The 20,678-nt window shown below is 26.9% G+C and overlaps 1 protein-coding gene across 2 annotated transcripts in view; it reads right to left on the bottom strand.

Moving 5' to 3' along the window:
- LOC129957250 (GTPase-activating Rap/Ran-GAP domain-like protein 3) overlaps nucleotides 1-20,678 on the bottom strand; it is a 666,176-nt gene that overhangs the window by 422,614 nt on the left and 222,884 nt on the right. The window contains exon 1 of one of the 2 annotated variants that reach the window (XM_056069499.1): nucleotides 12,621-13,410. The exons of the other annotated variant lie outside the window; for it this stretch is intronic. Within the exon in view, the coding sequence (XP_055925474.1) occupies nucleotides 12,621-12,850 (230 nt within the window). The 5' untranslated portion in view covers nucleotides 12,851-13,410. Of the gene's footprint in view, nucleotides 1-12,620; nucleotides 13,411-20,678 lie in introns of those variants that run through there. 2 annotated transcript variants of the gene reach the window in all.

The raw sequence follows: 20,678 nt of genomic DNA, 5'->3' as shown, positions 1-20,678 counted from the left end.
AGGGGCCCGTTATAATCAGTGGTGTAAAATTTCTTGTCTGTTGCGATGACTTTTGGAATCTCCAGTTACTTAGATTTAATCGGTGTTGTTAATCTGATGACCAGAATCATTGAATGCACTTAAGTTATATGGATGTTATATAATCTCAGATATATTGAAGACTGTTACAAATTCAAATAAATTTAAATAGAGCATTTAAAGCAACCCTTCATTAATTTCTCTAAAGCAATTTACAATGACGCTTAAAATTGACAATTAGAAAAGCCTATTTTGGTTATTTGTATCATTTTGCGCAGCGATTTTTATAATTATCTTCTTATTCTCTACAAAATGCCTACTAAACATATTTTTAAATAAAAGAAAATGTACTGAACCAACCATATTAAAAAATTGAGAATGTAGACAGTGTACTATTCCAAGAAGTGCAAAATTCCCATTTCGTTTATTTTAATGTAATACTCTGCTATAAAGTTTATATATTGTTTGCTTGGCTATTGTGAATAAATATCTTATGTTTTGCAATTTATTTCTCAATACATTAGTTTTTTTAAAAGATAAACGAAAATTAAATTATATTGAATGACCTACTTCTAGAATTACAGTGATATAGAAGTACAAATATAGCAATTAGACATTAAAATGATTAATTTATATACTTCGTTTCAGTGATTTCTCTACTAAAATTAATTATTTAATGCAAAAGCATAATCTTCCTCATTTTTCAAGCTATCAATAGCGAAATAATATCAGCTATCGAAAGCTACGTCATTTGTTCATTTGCCTGGCAAAAAACGATTCCGTGAGGGAATTAACCCGTACTTTCGAAACAACCTTGTCAGCGATTTTTATTATCGGTAAAGAACTCTAGAAAATAATCTTTGCATTGAAGGAAATTATTTGTAATTTGACGAAGCAACATCAGATGAAACGGTTTGTGCAACATTAAGTCCAACGAAAAGCTTCTAGAGATTCCATTTTCCGACTTAAAATAAAAAGATAGGAATTAAACGTTTGTAGGCAACCTTATTAGGTCTTAAGACCGACTCATGATGTTCGAATAATTTTTGCTTGATATCTACATCACTTCAATCCAAAAGTCAGATTTATCGAATTTAGTTCTTATGGAATTTTTTTAGATGACGTCTTTTTCGCATACAGAATGCATCCTCTCTGTCATGAGTGTTTGTTTCAGCGCTGATTTCCTTGTTGATTGACCTTGTTTCTTGCTTATGTATTCAATTCTTATTATAAGCTATGTTTCAGTTGTTTCAGAAATGCTGTATACATCATGAAATACACAAACACAGGAAATGAAACCGGTGAGGTAGTCTGGGATACCCTCTGCTTTAAAGGTTTCCCTTTCATTTCGTAAATTACTTGTTAGAATAATTATATGCTTAACCATTTTAGAGTTAAGATTTGAAACCATCTCCTAATGCTTTATTTATTTATTTATATTTTGTAAGATTGGCTAGAGCTTTGTTGCAAATTAAAAGAAATTATACTGAAATCTATAAATACAGATATTCTTTCATAATAAATTAGAAAGGACTATACGAGAATCAATTATAACTTTGATTTCCTTAAAAAAAATGAAAATTAACGTTATTTGAGAAAAAAAGGTTTCTTACTATGGATTTAAATTGAAGAAACAGTTTTATGATTCATTGATATTTCTTTTTATAAATAATTGCTCTTCACAAGTGTAAGATAGCCTAAATATATTTGGACAAAAAGATAATTTTGGTGCGTTTTTTATTCACCCCCAATTCGAAAGGAAAAATTAACTCTAAACGAGATTTAAATAATTATGTAAATCGGAATAAGATTGTTCACCATCGTGTTTTGAGAAGATTGTTGCGTAGAATCTATTTTCTGATGTAAAAATGCATTTCATTCTCATGAATAAATACAAAATAAAAGTTGTTTATTGTAGATTTTTTTCCATGTAAGAGATTACATTTAGGTATAAATATTAGATTAAATTAATTTATAAGTATTTTTCAGTAAAAGAAATTGCTTGCTTTTTATAGTGTTAATAATAAAAAGAATTATTTTTTATTAAAATATTTTATAAATCAATATCCAAAGTATATATATTTCTATTCATACAGTAGAATTAAAGCTACTCCCATAAATTACTCAAATACATTGGAGGAATATATTAATCAGGCAGGATTAGTGTCTACGTTTGATATCATGTTTCATATATATTTATGCGGCCCATTTAATTATAATATCTCAGTTCCTCTATTGCTCGTATTAAGACAATATATCTTCAGTTAGCTTTAGTATTAAATCTTGGCTTCGTCAAATATGGTAAGTATTTAAAACTGATTATTCAAAAGCTATTTCGTGGTAATAATGTCATTATTTTATTTGAGAAAATAAGAGAATAATGCAAAAAAATATATATATTTAAATGTTAATTTTTTATAGGATTATCCTACTAGATAATTTTTAAAGTGTGTGTAATGTTATAGTTTTAGCATTTTTTTTGATATCACATATGCATAGAATTAATTGCGAATTGGAGCTAATAAACGAGGAAAAATTCTCTGATTTAAAAGTTATATTATTTTATTTTATTCATGGCAAACAATAAGCAATTCACAAGTGAAAAACGATACTAATAATTATGAAGTTATTCCACCATCAGTTATCTGCGCATTTTATGTCAAATAAAAATGTGTTTTTTTAAAATTTCATTTTAAATAAATTTTGAAATTAATTCAAAATATTAAAAATATATATATATTTGTTCTCATAATAATAATCATTTATTACATGCAGGAAATGAAAATCAATGTGTTAAATATTCATGAAACTCACGAGGCTCAAATATTTCATCCATTGAGCAAAAATACTTTAAATTTAAATTCTGTTTTATACCATTAAAAAAGCGGCATTATATCCGATTGGCTTCAAAATGGATACCTTAAACTTTTAAAGGGAATTCTTTTTTTGTTAAACTCGTTTGACAATGGGACTTTTTTCCTGGAAAAAATTGTTACCTCTAAGGTAATTAATGAATATTGCTTTCAACATATGGATTATTCATTTTGTCAAAATATTTTACGACATATTTAGAAAAATATGAATCAATTATTTCCAGTTATATAAACATATTGAAATAATTAGTTGGTTGTATAATATTTCTTGAAACAATGCGGCATACACAAAGTAATACTGCAATCGGAAAACCAAAATCTCGATTCTTTCTGTAAACCCCTCAAATAATAAAATTTGCATCTCCTGGTTACGCGCAATCTTGAATAATTAAGATATATTATTGACAATAAGTCTTTCAGTTTATCTGGATGACTTTGATATCAAAGAAAGACGTCCTGAGCTACTCATTCCATCCTTAAATTTTTCGATTATTTTTCACAATTAGTTTCTTTCACGAGATAACTGTTAAACATGTTTAAAAAAAATACGCAACATTCAAATTAAGCTGTGAAACGTAAAATACTCAAATGCAAATGACAGAATGTACATCACCTATTTTATAGAAAAAGATGCAACACTGGTTTTCAAAATTACACTGAACATATTTGAAGTATTTCTATACTGTCATGCTAGGTTTTAATGGATAAGAACGGAGTAGAATATAATAAAAGCCACGCATTATTTAAAATAATTCCATGGCGGTGAAAGAGTTGTCTTACAAGTCTGTTGAAACATCTCGACTGTCTGGTTAATAGATTTCTAATCCCCCCCCCCTCCATTCCAAAGCAATAAATTAATTTCTACATTAAAAAGGGGATGTTGAAATGATCTATCGAATAAGCTTTGTTAAAAATAGCTACAAACTAAAAATTCATTAGTTTGCTACAGAAATATTATAAATGAATTTTTTAAACCACTTAAACTATTCGCAGATTTTGTTTCAGATTAAAATACACACGTATACATACAATATTATGATAAATCGTATAGTTAACCTTTCCTTTATTAATAATCAATAAAAAATTAGATAAATTTAGGAATATTCGTTGAAGGGCATAGGTAATACAGGCATTATTTTATGTTCCGTTATTAAATTTTGATTTCTGTTCCTAATGTTCATGTATGTTATTTTCAATAATATCTCACAAATAACTTACTAATTGCAAGGCAATATTTCCACAACAAAAACATTTTTGATTAAAAAAACAAGTTTCGCAATTTTCGAATTATATTATTGCAAAAATGAGAGAACTTCAAGATTTTAATCTTTACTCAACGATACACATTTAAAATTTGTATGATTTTAGAATTTGTATTTCAAATTAGGTTATACTAAAAAAGTTCTTGTATACTGCATTTAAATCTATTGATATAAATATTCATTTATTAAGACAGTAGACACTGTTTGCATTTAATCATTTGTTCTGCAATCATTACAGACGCAGTATTTAGATGCTTTACATTTGATATTTATAAATGGCTTTTCTTTTACTTTTTGGTATATCTACAAGCACTAGTTTATTTAAATTGTAAAATGATATCTTCCAACTTTTTTATTCACTTTTTTGTGGTAGTAATGAAGATGACAAATAACTGCATTTCAGTTTTCTGAAAAAAAAACAATAATCGACAAACGTATTAACAATTCTATACTTTTTCAAGCAATTCTGAAAACTTTTGACTTTCTGGCGCATTAAATATTTCCAGTAACTCTCAGACGCAGGACCAAAGTCTGCTTCTTTAACATTATTATTATTATAATTAATTTTTGTAATTGTAACTGAGAATATGAAAATGGTGGCCGAAGAAAACCTAAGAGTTTGTTATATTTTTATAGTTAATAATATTTTAAAATCTTAATATTTAAATATTAAGTATTTATATTCAAAAAAATTTTAATAAAAATATTTAAATAATGTTTCAAAGTTGTTTTATTTCTAAACAAAACACTTTCTAATTCTAACTTTTTTCACATGTATATGTTACTGTGTACCATAATAACGGTATGGAAACTCATATAAACTTTTGTTTTGGCACAAAATAAAGAATTTAGTGAAGACTAACCAAAAAGTTCCTTTTCATATCCTTCTTACTTTGCTGGAAATGTTTCTTCTCCAACTTTCATGAAAATGCTTATCTGAGTTGGTAAACAGCCAACACGCGAGGTCAATAACACAACTATAACTGTAATTTTTTGCACGATGAGCATAAATTAAACAAGACTTAAGACAAAGGTTCATTTAGCGTTAAACGTTCTAAGGTTAGTTATTTATGAAACTAAATACATAAATAAGAATTGTTCAAGATCGAATAGTTTCTAAAAGAACAAATTTCAAATCTGCGTAACTATGAATTTGTAAAAGAGCTTTTGATTGGCGGGGTTAAAAATAAATCATTTTCCTACTCAAAAAGAAAGTTATAACTGTTAAATTTATAGGAAAATAATACTAAAATGTGAACAGTCCAGATAATTATTTCTTAACAACTGAACACAGAAGGAGAAAGAGCTTAAAGAATTCATTTTGGGTGATTTAGCCAGAAGCTTTTATTTTCTATTTAAAGAAGGAAAGCAACATAAAATAAGGTGCACCTTTTAAGATAAAATATATGACATTTGAACATTCCAAAATTTATTAGGCATGCATAAGAAAATCATACTAGAACCTGATTTTATTATACCTGATATAATGAGTAAAATTTTAATGATAAATTAAAATAAGAATCGCAGCATATGTAGCATTTCGAATAATATTGTTAATACACATTATTAAGATTTTTCGATATTTTCGATTAAAAAAGATTTAAAGAAATGTTCGTCATAACATAAGTGTAAATGCTTAAACCTTGCAAAATTGTATGATAATTTTTTTTAAATATGCATAAATTGAAGTAAAACTAATTACGTTCCTTAAACGTCTGCATCAAATTGAATAGAAAAGCATTAAATTGCAAAATTAGTATTTTCTGGAAATAAAAAAATAAGAATATTTTTTTTTAAATTCATCTTTATTCTGTCATAAAAGATGACTAAATTTTAAATTATCTTTAATATCGATTACGCATTGTAATCGTTCAATCGTTCAAAAATCAAAAATGCTTTAAAGTAATTCTGTTGCTTTAAAGATAAGTATACGTTAAATTATTTTTCAATATATATATCTCCCAAATATTTATTTAAAAGATGGCTGAAATTTTGAAATTTCATTTCATTTTCCAAGCTAGACCGTAAATGCAGAATAAAACGCAATTTTTAATATAATAATAATTTATTAGAGGAATAAGATTTAAAATTAATTTTCAATGAAAATAGAAATGAGAAGGAATATTTGCCTCATCTTTACAGATCAGACTGATCTTATCTCTTTTTAAATAAAAATATCCCAAATTTCTCCAAAGAAAGAAATTCATAAACGCTGTAAAAATCTGGCATAATATTTTTTTTTCTGATTCTCTTTAGCGTCTTTTTTTATTCGGAATGTAATTTGCAAATAAAAAAATAACATATCTATAAAAGGACTTGAAATATATTAAAATTTTTATGCAGTTTAAAGATATGTAGCATTTAGACCATTCATCTTGCTTTCTACTGCTTCCGTACTATTGAAAAAAGTGGGAAACCTAATTTTGGTTTATGAAAAGCAATAGTGCTTGTTTTAAATAATAAATCTCTTTAATGAACATTGAGTTCTACAAAAAGAGAAACTGTCTTGGGTAGTTTCATAAGACTTTTATTATATTATTCTTCCAAAGTAATGTGACTATTGTACAGATTGATGGATCAGTAATAATGTTTATTGCTATTTTATGCAGACCACGCTGAAGAAAGGATTGTACATTCTGTACTAACAGTTAATTTGCTAATTTTAAATATGATCAAATTTTTGAGTTATCTCTCCATTATTTTCTCACCCCTTATTGTTTATCATCTTTAAGACTAAAAAATCACTATTTATTCCATTCTTTCTGTATGGGATGCTTATGCGGATTTTTTCGAAATCAAGATTTAAAAATACTTTCTCCATTCTTATATTTTCACGAATGAAATTGCATGAGATATACAAAATGAAACTGGCCAGATAAAGGAATTCTTGACTAAAAATTTGAGTCAAATGAATACTCATTCATGAACAATCTTTCTAGAAATGTGATTTAAATCAGAAATCATCTTTTAATAGCACTTTAGGACAAAAGCACACATTAATCAATGCATGGAATTTATTCATTTTCACGGATTGTTCCTTGCTTGAAGTCACTTACGGCTAGAATCGCACGATGATTGATAAAAGTGCCATTCTTCCATCGAGAGGTTTAATTTAAGGCACAAAATACAGGAGTTTTGAATTTTCTGATTATCGTTATTAGTTGTTAGGAATATATTTCTACAATTTTCGAAGTTTATGAGATCCTGTGTTTATGGTGCACTATAACCCTCCTTGTTGTTTATAGAATAGAGAAAATAATTCAAAATAAATTTCGTTAAAATAAACTTTTAACATTATTTAGAACAATATTCATTGAACTTACTAGCATTTTATGACAACTGCAGAACCGCATTCATCTGAAGAAAAATAAAATTTATTCCATAATCCAAAAATTAATGTCATTTTATCTTTAAACTGTTCAGTACAAGCCATTTACTATGAACGATGTCATTTGAAAGTGAATAGCACGAGAAACGTTTACGGCCATCCATCGTAAATCAAGAATTCAACTAAACTATCAAATCATTCTCCTTTTTCCATCTCTTGAAACCAATGATGGTAACTGGTATTTTTTAGCCTCGATGGTTATTTTATTTTTGAATAGAAATTTGAAATATTTATGTTTCTTATAATGATGCTTTATGTTACACAATGAGCAGAAATAATTGTTTTCAAGTTTAAATTTGCTGATTTATTTAAATTAAATTTCTTCCCATAGATGTAAGTTTACATTAGTTTCATGTCATAATTTATAAGAATAAAGGCGAGATTCTCCTTCTCTCTTAACTTAACAAAAAACATTAAATAAATATATATTTTTTTAATTATCGTGTATTTTCCGTCTCCATTTTTTCGCAAGGATCTAATAATTTATTCAGATTTTTTCAGTCTACCTTCTTCTCTATGACATTTTTTTTATATGTTTGGAAGAATATCTTTTTAGAAAGATAATTATTTTATTACATTGATTTGACCTTTCTATGCAAAACTTATAAAGTTATTTATGAATGGAAAAAAAAATCTGCAATTTCAGATCCTCCTTGAGTTATCTAATTTTAAAATATTACTAACATTTCAATTTATATTCTAAAGGAGGTTGTTTGAATCCATATATAGCTTCCAAATATAATTGTTTCATTTAAATTGTAAAAGGATTAAGTACACATGGTATCATACAAACGTTTACGATATGATACTTCTCTTTCCAATAAATGTATACAAAATCCAGTGATGAAATAAAATTGATATCTTCACTGGAATTAACAATCTTGTAAATTTTATTCGTAAATAAAGCGAATTTTCTTTCATTTACTTTCTAACTCAATACATCTTATTTGAAATACGAGAAAAATAAAAGTCTCTAGATTTGGCAAATTTCCTATAAGGTTCAGAATGCTTTATAATTAGATCTTTTTAAAAAGAAATTTGAACTATTTGCGATTATCTTTTGAGAATATCCTTAAACATCAAAATCTTTGAATAAAAAAAATAAAGAAATAAAAAATATTGAAAAACATCAAAATTTTGAATTTCAAGTAGTATAACGATTTTTTCACTAGTAATTTTGATTTCATATTTCCATTTTCATTTTAAGTTCACAAAATTTCATAAAATGAACTACATATAAAAGGAATATGCAAAAATAACTTATAAATTCTTTGAATAATTGTCAACCTTTCAATTTCATCATAAATATGGTTGCCTATGAAACTTTCTACTATTTAAGAAAAATCTTATTCAAGCGCTCTTTTGCAAAACATTAGATTTCCAGACTTTCCATAATTATCAATTATCTTAACTAGATATGAGCAACACTAAATATTTAACAATTCATAACTACATTACCACTAATGAGGTGAGGACAGAATGAAAAAAAAAATCTTATTTATTTGCAATTACAGACTGCAAAATATTTCTTTAATAAATGAAAATAGTTATGCCACGAAAGTCTAAGAATTGATTGCTGTTATAAAAATCACATAAATGTATTTCATGTGGCTCATTTTTAATGCAGAAAAAGTTGGGCATTGTTATATTCAAATAATGATTTCCAATCCATTAATATTGGAGAAACTAACCATAAATTGGCATGTGAAGTATCGAGATAATTTAAAAGTACAGATTCTTTGAAAGTGATTATTTATTGGTAAGCTAATAACTGTTTATGGTTTAATTTTTGAATAAATTAGTTAATTTAAAATTAATATTCAGAAATGAAATAATAAGCGAGACTGAATATCATCACTGTAATCGATAGAATGAGACTCACAAATTTTCTGTTGCGAAACAGGTGGCATACGTATAAAAATTCACATATAAGAAATAGCTTTTATGCTTCTAAAGCAATTAATGTCTGTATAAATAAATTTGTGACTATACATTTTATTCTAATGTTTTATTTTGAACAGCGTTGGGTATTATAAATACATTTTCCTCTTTTCCGATTATAGTCTTTTTAAAGAATTTATAATATATCTGGCAACTTATATTTATAATTATAAAACAAATTATAAATAATAATATCAGCAGTTGAAATAAATATTTATCCCGTATGTTTAGCTTTTATTTTCAAATTTTTATATCTAAATAATGTTTAGTAATTGAAGGTGTTTATTTTATTTTTAATTTTGCTTACGTTTTCTTCATATTCCAAAAACAATTAATGAAAAGAATTTAAGTTCATGTTCACAAGAAAAGTAGCATTCTTAAAGTATGTATCAATCTTAAAATGAAAAAATAAATCACTGAAATAGGCTTTCGCATTATATCCGACATTTTTCATTTTTTAAATAAATAAAATTCCCTTTTAAACAGATTTAAATTTCACTTTAGTGGTTTGAATTTCTTAGAAAATCTGTGAAGCGTTTTTTTCTCTAGCATCCCGTGCTTAATAATAACTGCTTGATTATTTTCTAAATCCTTAATGATTACCAAATAAAGTAATAAGCATTATATATTTTCACTTTTTTTGTTATAAATATAAAATAATTGCATTTTTTTAAAAACCAATATTTAATAATATGTGAATACGAATATTGAAAATAAATTTTTGTGCGTAAATAATGTGTTGATTAAATATAATATAAAATGCTCTTTTTTAGCCTTTGAGAAATAATTTTTCCTCCTGATAAATAAGACTATTGTTTCAAAATTTTATTACATTTAGAAAATATTATGTGGAAAAAAATTATTACACAGGCTTTCTTTATATTCAGATATAAAAACATGATTGATTACATTTTAAGTCAATTAACCGTAAATTTCTCTTTCTAAAATTGGCTGAGACACACAAAAGACTTCATATTATTGTTCATTTTTTTAGTTTTCTCTAATTTCTAGGAACATGAAGTTTTTCAAATAACATAGAACTAAAGAATACCTTTTTAAATATAAAGAATATTAAGTTCAAAATCTGTGTAAATCGAGTAACTCATTTTAAAGAATTAATTTAGTAATAAAATTTTAGAGTTGATCTTTTTATAAAAAAATAAATCATAATTACATGATTTATACCAGCCAAAAATGTAGGTAAAACTATTTACATATTTCTGTAAAATATCTTTTGATATTACTATTTAAACAAAATCAAAATTGTCAAGAAATCCAAAAATTCTGAATTTAATCTCTTTGGAATCAAACCTACAAAATCAATCATATCATGAAGTAAGTAATTCATGAAAGTATAAAATATATAATTTTTTTCAAATAATTGCTTTAATAACAAAATTCTTATTATAAAAAAATCCTATTAGATATTGCTTTCTGTGGAAATGAAATTTTACTTATTATTCTATTGAAAACGCTTATAAACATCAAAATATTCAAATAGAATTATAAATGTCATATTTTATACAAGTTGAAACTAAATTTCTCTTTATCATCAATTCTTGCTGCATTGATAAAATGTTTTCGTTTATTTAAGTATGATCCTAATAATACTTATTAGGATCATAATCCTAATAACACTTATTAGGATCATAATCCTAATTATACTTATTAGGATCATAATTAAATAGTTCTAGCTAAAAGAAATTAATATTAAAAGATGAAAAAATCAAATTTAAATTAAACTTTCACTTATTCTATAATTAATAGAGATAATATATTGATTTGAGATATATTTATTTTCTGTGAAATGAATCAATGATTCAGTATTTTCATCTCTTTTGCATAAAATTGACATTAAGAAAGTAAGATTAAACATCAAACATAAACACGATTTCTTAAATCTTACAAGAGTAAATGATTACTTTGAAGATACAAATTAATTTGTCAGTATGAATATTTTCATTTAAATTCTTTTATAATCGAAAATTCCAACAATTTCTTTAACGAAATTAAACCATTTGGCTGTTCTGAAATTTCCTAGAGATACAGATTCCCGTTTAATCACATTTCCTAATCTTTTCATTCGTATTATGAATTTACAAACAAGACTCACATTCAATGAAAATCTAAAATTTAATTTTTCTGAAATAATAAGAATATAATTTATTTTTCAAAATTTTGAGAAATGAGTGAATAATATTTTTTAAAATTTAATTTTCTAGCTCTTTTGGAAACATGAAAAATGCCATGAAATAACATAACATTAAAAAAAAATTCTATCATGTAGAGGAAAATCAAATTTCGATTTTTTGGGGGGAGGCGGGAGGATAGAATTATTGCTTCCTGAAAATTCAAATATTCAGAATGAAAATTTCATAATAATACATTAAAAAAATATCTTACAGTTTACGACATTCTCTTACAGTTAATTTAGAATTAATCTCTTGTTTGACAGCAATGTGAACTTTGAATAATCCCTAATAATTCGCTACAATAAACGTAATAACTTTTCTTCTTGAAATCATTGAAACAAAAAAATAAATAAATAAAACATTGATATATTGTGCAGAGAAATCCAGAATCTCTACTTCAAAAAATTTAAAGATTCGACATAAAAATATCCTTCATAAATTCATTAATTTAGTAAATTTTTGGCGATGTTTTGATGATATTTATTTAAATGCTTATAACAACTTTTCCATTAAAAATATAAATTTGTTTTATAAATCTGAGATTCCGCATCGATATTTCGAAATTTTAATGAATAAATATTTAATTCTTAGTATTATGATGAATGAAAGAAGCAAATTCCAAAACATAAAATCTTTATTAGAATTGGTTAATAAACCTTAGCAATAGTATAGTTTTAAAAAATTAATTCTTTTTTATATGTTCGTAATGAAAATCACGAAATAAAACGTTCATATATCGAAGTCCCTCATTTGTTTTAGAACTAACGAGTGCCTACAGAATTTTCATTTTTTTTTCAAACCAAGCATTTAAATAAAAGAATGTAAATTTTATTCTTAAATCTCTCCTTTACAATTTGGAAGTTATCAATTAAAATTAAGAATTTCACACCAAAGAGTTGGGAAGTGATTCCTTCCACTAAGTAAAATTCAGGTTTCTATATCTTACCTTCCAAATTCGAAGTTGAGGGGTACCGAGTTCACGAGACAGAGGGGTTCCTTGAGCACCGAATGGAGGCAGAATCCTCCGACGTGATGAGCTTTCTTCTTCCTTCGCTTTGCGTGGTAAGTGAGCACTCTTCGCAGTTTGCTCACTTCGGCTGGAGGGGTCGAGTCCTCTTTCTGGAGCTCGATAAGGTCCTGGGCCGAGCCGCTCGGACCCCTGTACCACGGCATCATCTGGAAAGCTTGGTGAAATTACCGCCCTTATCTGATCAAAAAGAGAGTTCTTGAGATCTGGCAATGGGTATTAGCGTTTCAGGTTTGGCAGAGTTACACGATAGAGAGACTAACACAATTAGAACACAGTCGAAGAGGGAAATTATATCTCAAACTTCTAATTTCCTTGTAAGATCTGTCTATCTATAATTTTCAAAATCTGTTTTTTCCGTTATTTTTGTGACATATTATGGCTCTCCTTACCTTCCGCACAAATACATGGACTATTTCGATAAGCACGAATGCTAAATATTCTAGAACATATCTTTCCCAAGTATTACAAATTCATTGATTCAAAGCTAATATTGGGCTAATGACTTTGCTAAGTATTTCTATGGTTTTCGATATGACTTTTTGTCGAAAATGGATCGTTGTTCCTTTTCAGTATTTTTAAGTAAATTTCTGTTCTGGGACTTTACTTTGAGTAGAAAAGCTCTAAGTTTGTTTTTGCAAAAACTTTTCAACACATTCTTGTATCAACAATTTTTTAATATTTTAAAATGTAAATATCATTCATAACATTTCTGAGCTACTTTGATATACGTATATACTAACATCAATCAACTCTAATATCATTTATTCAAAACAGAAATTTCATTAGAATTTTTTAATCAATATTTCAGAAACGTTCAGTAAAATATCAGTCAGTAGATTTCAGTATTATTTAAAATTTCAATTAGATTTCAACAATGATATATAACTAATATTTCAGTTTTCTGCTTTTAATAGTTAAACTAGATATCACAAGCAATTCTTATATTTTCATAAGTTGAAATTGAAATTTAAAAAAAATGAGATATCTCATCTAACAAGATCATACAATTTCTAATAATATACTTTTTGAAATCTAAGGTACGAATATTATATTTATAAGACGAATATGCTTATATCCAAACACCTCACGGTGTACTCTTTTATCTTTCTCTCTCTCTTTTTTTTTTTTTTTTTTTCCCTAAGATCACCAACGATTCTCCAATTAGACAGAATGTTTCTTTAACTCAATCCGAGGGCTAACTATTATAGAACACTATTCACTATGCAAAAAGAGATGATCCTGGATATCGGTAATATCCTTGTTTCAAAATTCCTAAACAAATCATCAATTTCGCTTTTTTCACAAGCATAAAAAGGTACCTGTTTTATCGCTTGTTTTGCTTCAGATCTTTAATTTTGGATTCAAATTTAGAAAAAGATATCAATTAAATGATTCACATAAATGATTTGAGCAAACGATACTGATATTTTAAAAAGTCCTAATAAGGGATTCAGCATACCAAAAAGCAATCCAATTTGCAGACGATAAATAAACGCAAGTTTAGGTGAGCCACACACCACTTGAGATTCTTTCATTGTCGAAAAATGTACTTGAGAATAAAGTCGATGCGAACATACTAATCTGTAGTGCACTTGCAAACGATAATGAAGTGATACTAGATGACAAAAAGAAGGGGTGGACCACCACTGGCGGGTGCGCCCGCACACTCACGCACACGGGGGTTTGAGCGTGTGATTCACGAGCGTGTAAGCGCTCTTCTACCAAACGATCGGGATAGGTGGAGGAAGAGACGTGAGCAGTTGGGGGCGGTGTGGCGGATGGAGCAGCCTCGATCCCAGCAGTGCAGGTGGAAAGGAATCGTCTGCTGAAAGGAAAGAATAGTTCTACGAAAGGCATATCGTTTGACAAGATTGTGGAGCAGAAAGAAAGCTTGTTTCTTCTTATTTTTTCTTTCATGGGATGGAAATATTTGTATACTTTGAAGGGAAAAGTAACGGTTTTATTTTTGCCGTTCAATCTTTTGTTGAAAGTTACTGATCATTGCGACAAAGCGAAGTAAAAGGATTCTTTTTTTAAAAGAAGAAGTTGATTTGCTTTTTAAGCCCAGAAAAATCTCGTTATAAAACATTGATTTATCAAAATGTTCATCGTTATTTCAAAAAGAAAAATACAAGAGAAAAAAAAAAAAACAGTAAAGATTCCTTAGTATGGGAAATAATAGGTGACTGTTATTTTTTCTAACCCAAACCTTTTTTCTTATATATATTGTACGGAAAGGGATTTTCTACGGCAAGCACCTACAAAAAAACATCAAATATATCTCAAAGATCGTCAATTTTTGCTCTTTATTTCCTCTACAACTTATATAAGCTTCCTTTGCCTCATTCAAAATAGAAACATCCCTAAACTGAAGAAATTTGTATGAAATAAATTATATAAAGCTAACTTTCAGTGAAATGAATTTATCAAATAGATAAATATTAAATAACAGAATTTATTCGAATTAAGTTCTTTGCTTTATCAATTCATGATTGTAAGTAATAAAATAAATTTATAAGTCGATCCTTAAAGTGCACAAAACTAACTGAAATGAATAAATACCTACGAAAATATGAAAAATATGCAGTATAAGTTCAAAATTTATGCTGCACTTTTAAAGCAAGTTTTATAATGCATCTCTTCTTGTTGAGCTTTAAATTAAGCACCATATAGAGACTAGTATTTTTTTCTTAACTGTAATATATGAGAATGTTTTTAATTCCTTTTCAATAACTTTTTCTCGTGAATTATATATATATACTATCTTAAAGTAAATTATATCTTAAAGTAAACCACTTAGTCTCAATAAGTTTTATCTTTTCATATACTAAAATTCGATATTTTCATCTAACTATAAAAAATTTATTTAAAATTCATATTTTTTTTTCTGCTTGAAAAAACTTGTAATTAATTTACTACTTTCATTTTTTTTAGAAAATCTGAATCTTTGAAAGCTATTGCCTTTTTTATAATTTATCTCAACAACTGAGATAGAAGTTCCTAATCGTTTTTCTTTGGAAAGTGCAAAGTTTAATTTTTGACATAAATACATAAGATGCGCCTTTATGATATTTTGAAAACATTTTTTTTTAATTTTATGAATTATGCTGAATATTTCATGAATTCATTTCATAGGTACATTTCAAAGCGCATATCTCTTCAGATGCATGCGAAATCTATGCACACAGATTCCTATTTATCAAGAAGTTATTTATTATTTCTATCATGTTGTGAAGTACTATTTAGGAAAGCCAACTGGCTCTGGATTTCACATGTAGCTCAATAACTTATGAATTTGCCTTCAAAATTCATTTTCATGTTTCGCCACCTTTTGACTTCTCACCAAGGAATAGTTTCAAACAAATCGACTGAAACGGTTGCCACGCAAATGTTATCATTTGAATCGATAGCATAAACAGTGTTCCGGAGAGATAACTGAAATTTCGAAGAGAGTGATCCATTCGTAAATATTGATTGACCAGAATCGTACGTGAAATTCAATTCTTCGTATTGTATTCCTTCCGATAAAAGAGTATAAATAAAAACTTACTTTCAAAAATAGTCTTCTGTAAAAAAATAAGTATATATCCAAAGTACATGCTATTTATGATGCATGTGTAGCATGTATCTAACATGCTAAAAACTTGAAAATAGGCATACATATTTTTAATGAGTCAGAAAATTTGATACAATCATCACCCATATTGAATTTTAAACTGGAATCATTTGGCACCCTTCATTTTATTCCATTCACTGAAATTAGAAATTTCCTCCTTCCCATTCTATTCCTGGAATGAGGATAAATTTTGAGGAAAACTGCTGCGTAGACAAATTAAATATTTGATATGAATGGAATAATTTTTTAAAGTACATTTTCAAATCAATATCCAACAATCTGCCATTTTCAAACAAAGTTTATAGTAGTCATGTTGTTGTTGGCACAGAAAATTTATTATAAAGTTGGAGTGTTGTTTCGTCAAGAATTGGATTCGGTATTATTGTTCTGGTTTTGTGACAAATAATATGGTATAGAATGATGAATAAAGGTAATTCAAGGCAAATGAAGTACAGCAATGACTTCTTAATAGCAATGATTAAAATATAAATGATGTAATGTCGCATTTGAAAGAAATAAATTATAACCACTTATTTCCTTTCCTTAGAAGTTGCGTAATGGCATGCGCATGAACCGAAGATTTCGACTTCTTTAATTAATGAGCTGTCTTTTAGCTATTAAAGTTTTACTGATAAAATTGCATGAAATTATCCATTTTAAGAAATGATAGAAGCTTCTCTTTGATGCATATATTTAATAAAACATACATTAGCCTCTCAGAGTATATTTTATTATGACGACTACATTTCGATAAAGAGAGTGAGAGTTTTTGTTTTCTCTTTATCTTATAATTAAAAATAAATTAAAATGTTTTCTAAAATTGAAATTTTTTTTTATCATGATTATATTGCTTAGACAGTAATTGGGCATTAAATAATCTTCAAAATCTATCAAGGATAGATGGAATTTCAAAGTAACCTTTGGAAACGGGCAGATAATTTAAATTAAATCCTTTCAAATAGTCACTGGTCATTCCAGACCTACTCTCCTCTCACTTACTTCCCTCTCACCAAAAAAAATAACTTAATTCATTTTTTATCAAAAGGTCAGATGCTAAAGAGGTTACAATTATGATATTTTGTTGGCAAAAGTAGCAGTTCTGATCTCGGAATTGAATTTTTTGCTGACGCTATCCATAAGGAAAAAGTTCAAATAGTATGAATGGCTGTCAATAAAAATAAAAAAAAGATATTAATAAACAAAAATGGCTGGAATAAAAATGATATTAATAAACAAAATAAATATAAAAAGTAATTTCGAAATGAACCTCAATGAATGAAACCTATATTGTAGGAATTACAAAGTCTTAGATAAAATGAGTTTCAATGTAACGCGATGCATAAGAAATAATTTGAAATTTAAAATTATTTTAATTTTAATTTTGGATATTTCAAAATATTTTTTTTAACTTTTTCTTCCTAAAACCTTGTAAAAATATTAGACATGAAACTTTTTCATGCAAAATAAATTTGTGATAAATAAGAACCAGTAACAACTGATAAGCTATAATGAGGAGAAATTTCCGAAATGTCATAGTTTTAAGAAAACAGTTCTTCAGAAACTCTTAGAGCTTCTTTCAATTATCAAGAGAAAAACGAAAATATATTTTCTCATAAGACGCTTGCCACATTTTTAATATCTTGATTGTTGCAATTTTGATTTTTTTCATGCACGTGCATACGAACAGACAAAAAAAAAAAAAAAAAAAAAAAAAAAAAAAAAAAAAGAATAATTTGAGAAGTTTTCTCATTTTCTATTCTCAAGTCTCAATTAGCTCAAGAAGGTCTGCAAATCTAAATTTTATTATCTCATGGTCGAAATTTCAACGTTTGCAGTTGCGTTTCATATACCTCTTACAGGAGGAAGTGACAATTAATTATTCATTTATTTTTTGATATGCGATTTTCTGTTCTATCATATCCTATTATTTTGGTCCATAAATAAAATATGAATAATCAAATCATGTGAACCGCATTCTGTATGATCTTTCTGGAAATTTTGAATAGAAATTATGTAATAAAGAGGCTTTAAACAAATGAAATAATTATAGCATAATACCAGCTATTGAAATATAATGCCTGTTTACATCCAACTTCTCGACAATCCATATGATTATTTTTCACAAAAATTCAGCCTCAATAGCAAGTTGTCTTCATATAAATATTAAACATCAGTATAATTATAAGATTACTTTTATTAGAGATTGGAAATCCTGTTGAGTATTTCTAATAAAATACAAGGTGGTATAATTAATTTGTCGTAGCTCAGGTTTACGTAAAGACCGTTGATGTATTTCGTTTAAGCTTTGTATATACGTCATTTGAAGCATAGAAAAAAGAAATCATCGGTATAAAGTTCAGTAATTCAAATTTCAGTCTTCAGAAGAAAAGGTGATGCTGTTTTAAAACAAAATACAAGTTTGAAACACAAATTTAATTTAATCACTCTATCTATTCAAAATTTTTTGTCATTTTTTTATTATTTACTTTTTGTATTAGTGATTTATAAACAACATAAAAACTCGCTTTTGACTGTCGTTGACCTTCCTTCCTAACTCAAATTTGTCTTCAAACTAACATTCGCATTTTTAGGGAGTTCATTTGCAGCAAGTCTCTCTGATGACCAAATATAGGACACTCAACATTTTTTTGGACATTGAAGAATTGATTTTGCAAGTTGATTGAACAGAATCACTTAATGTCAAACACTATTCGGGAAAACTAAAGATAATCATCACAGACAGAAAAATGCTTCTCCTTTGTGAGTGATGTCTGGAAACCTAAACATTTAATAATTACATAGACATTATAAAAAATCAACACAAGAGTGGAACGCCAATAAGGAAAAGGAAGAAACGAAATTAGAGTGAATTCAAAGCAATCGCCCTTTCTAATATTGAACTATTACTACTATTTAAAAAAATACCTGAAGTTGATTTGTTTCCGTTTTGCCTGCTTCTGGATTCGTAAAAACTTATATAAGTTTGATCAGATGAGATTTTATATAAGGCACGTATTTAGAATATATTTCATAATTTCTAAAATTTATGAACATTATCTAAATGTAGCATTCTTCGTAAGTGATTTGCGCAATAAGAAGGAATTTAGAGTAAAGGAATAATTTTATTTGTGACATAGAAGTGCCAGTTTTTTAGGTATTACAGAACTGAATAAAATATAGGAACAAATTTGAAGAGAAAGTAGTAAAATGCCCTGAAATTCTTCATTTTTTTCGAATATTTAAATGGCTTGTTTTTGGAAAATATAAATTTCATTTTTTAAATTTTTGTTTAAGAATGCATTAATTTAAACTTTTCCCATTTATAGTGACTAGGAAATATGAATTTAAACTTTTTGGGTCGTCCTACGATACATTTCATATTAAAATATTTATTTTAAAAATATGCTTCCCAAATATGTTATTAATTTTTTCATAAATTTCAGCTTTCGCTAAATTCGAAATTTTTATCTTATCGGGTATCAAACGAATTGTTATTCAATTTGTATTAATAATTTAGCTGTAGAGAAAGTCAACGTTTCAGCCGTTCAAGATGATCCCCAAATACGGTTCGTTGTGATAATTATCATAAAATAATAAATCATTTACATAATTAATGTTTTAGAATTCAATTATACTTATTTGCTGATTTCTGAATTTTAATTCACCACAGCAATAATATGAATTATTTCAAACATCCATAGAAAATAGAATAAGTGTCCAGGAGAGACCAACAGCAGCATGAAGGAAGCGGTTTCACCATCCGTCATGCAATGGCGTTATTTTATATTGTTGGGACAATGGTTATTGGATTGATTTAGAGGATGGTAAAAAAGAAACTATTTTAATCGCTGAAAAGCATATTATTCCTCATTTGCATGTGAGTAGATAATTCTCCAAAATCTGATTGGAAGGCAAATATTTCTTCTTTTATCACTTATCATTGTGAGTTTATTATTTTTGCATTGTTTATTCTTTTCATTTTCTGTATTAAACAACATTTCATTTTAATTTGGCTTCTCACATTTTTTTGCAATAGTATTTGAATTTTTTCATTTCTACTATTTATTGGACTTTCTTTCATAAATTTCTGTGTCAGTTCATCGTATATTAGTTTATTAAGGTGTATCTGTATTTAGATTCATCTTCTATCATAGATTCTCAAAAAATCACATAAAAGTTGTTTTATCCTTTTATGATCGTTAAAATTCTTTTTAAAAAAATCTAGTATCCGAAGTATTCTAACAGCAAGAGTCAGAGAGCTGTATATCGATTAGAATATCTATGAAATCCCTTATTTGCATTTTGAGTCAATCAGTCTAGTTTACGTTTACGAGTAATTTTTGCAGACAAATTGGACA

This window comes from Argiope bruennichi, chromosome 11 (assembly GCF_947563725.1).
Source record: "Argiope bruennichi chromosome 11, qqArgBrue1.1, whole genome shotgun sequence".
In the NCBI taxonomy this organism is placed as follows: domain Eukaryota; kingdom Metazoa; phylum Arthropoda; class Arachnida; order Araneae; family Araneidae; genus Argiope; species Argiope bruennichi.
Note: the sequence above shows the minus strand (reverse complement) of the source record. Positions and strands in the feature narration are given on the sequence as shown.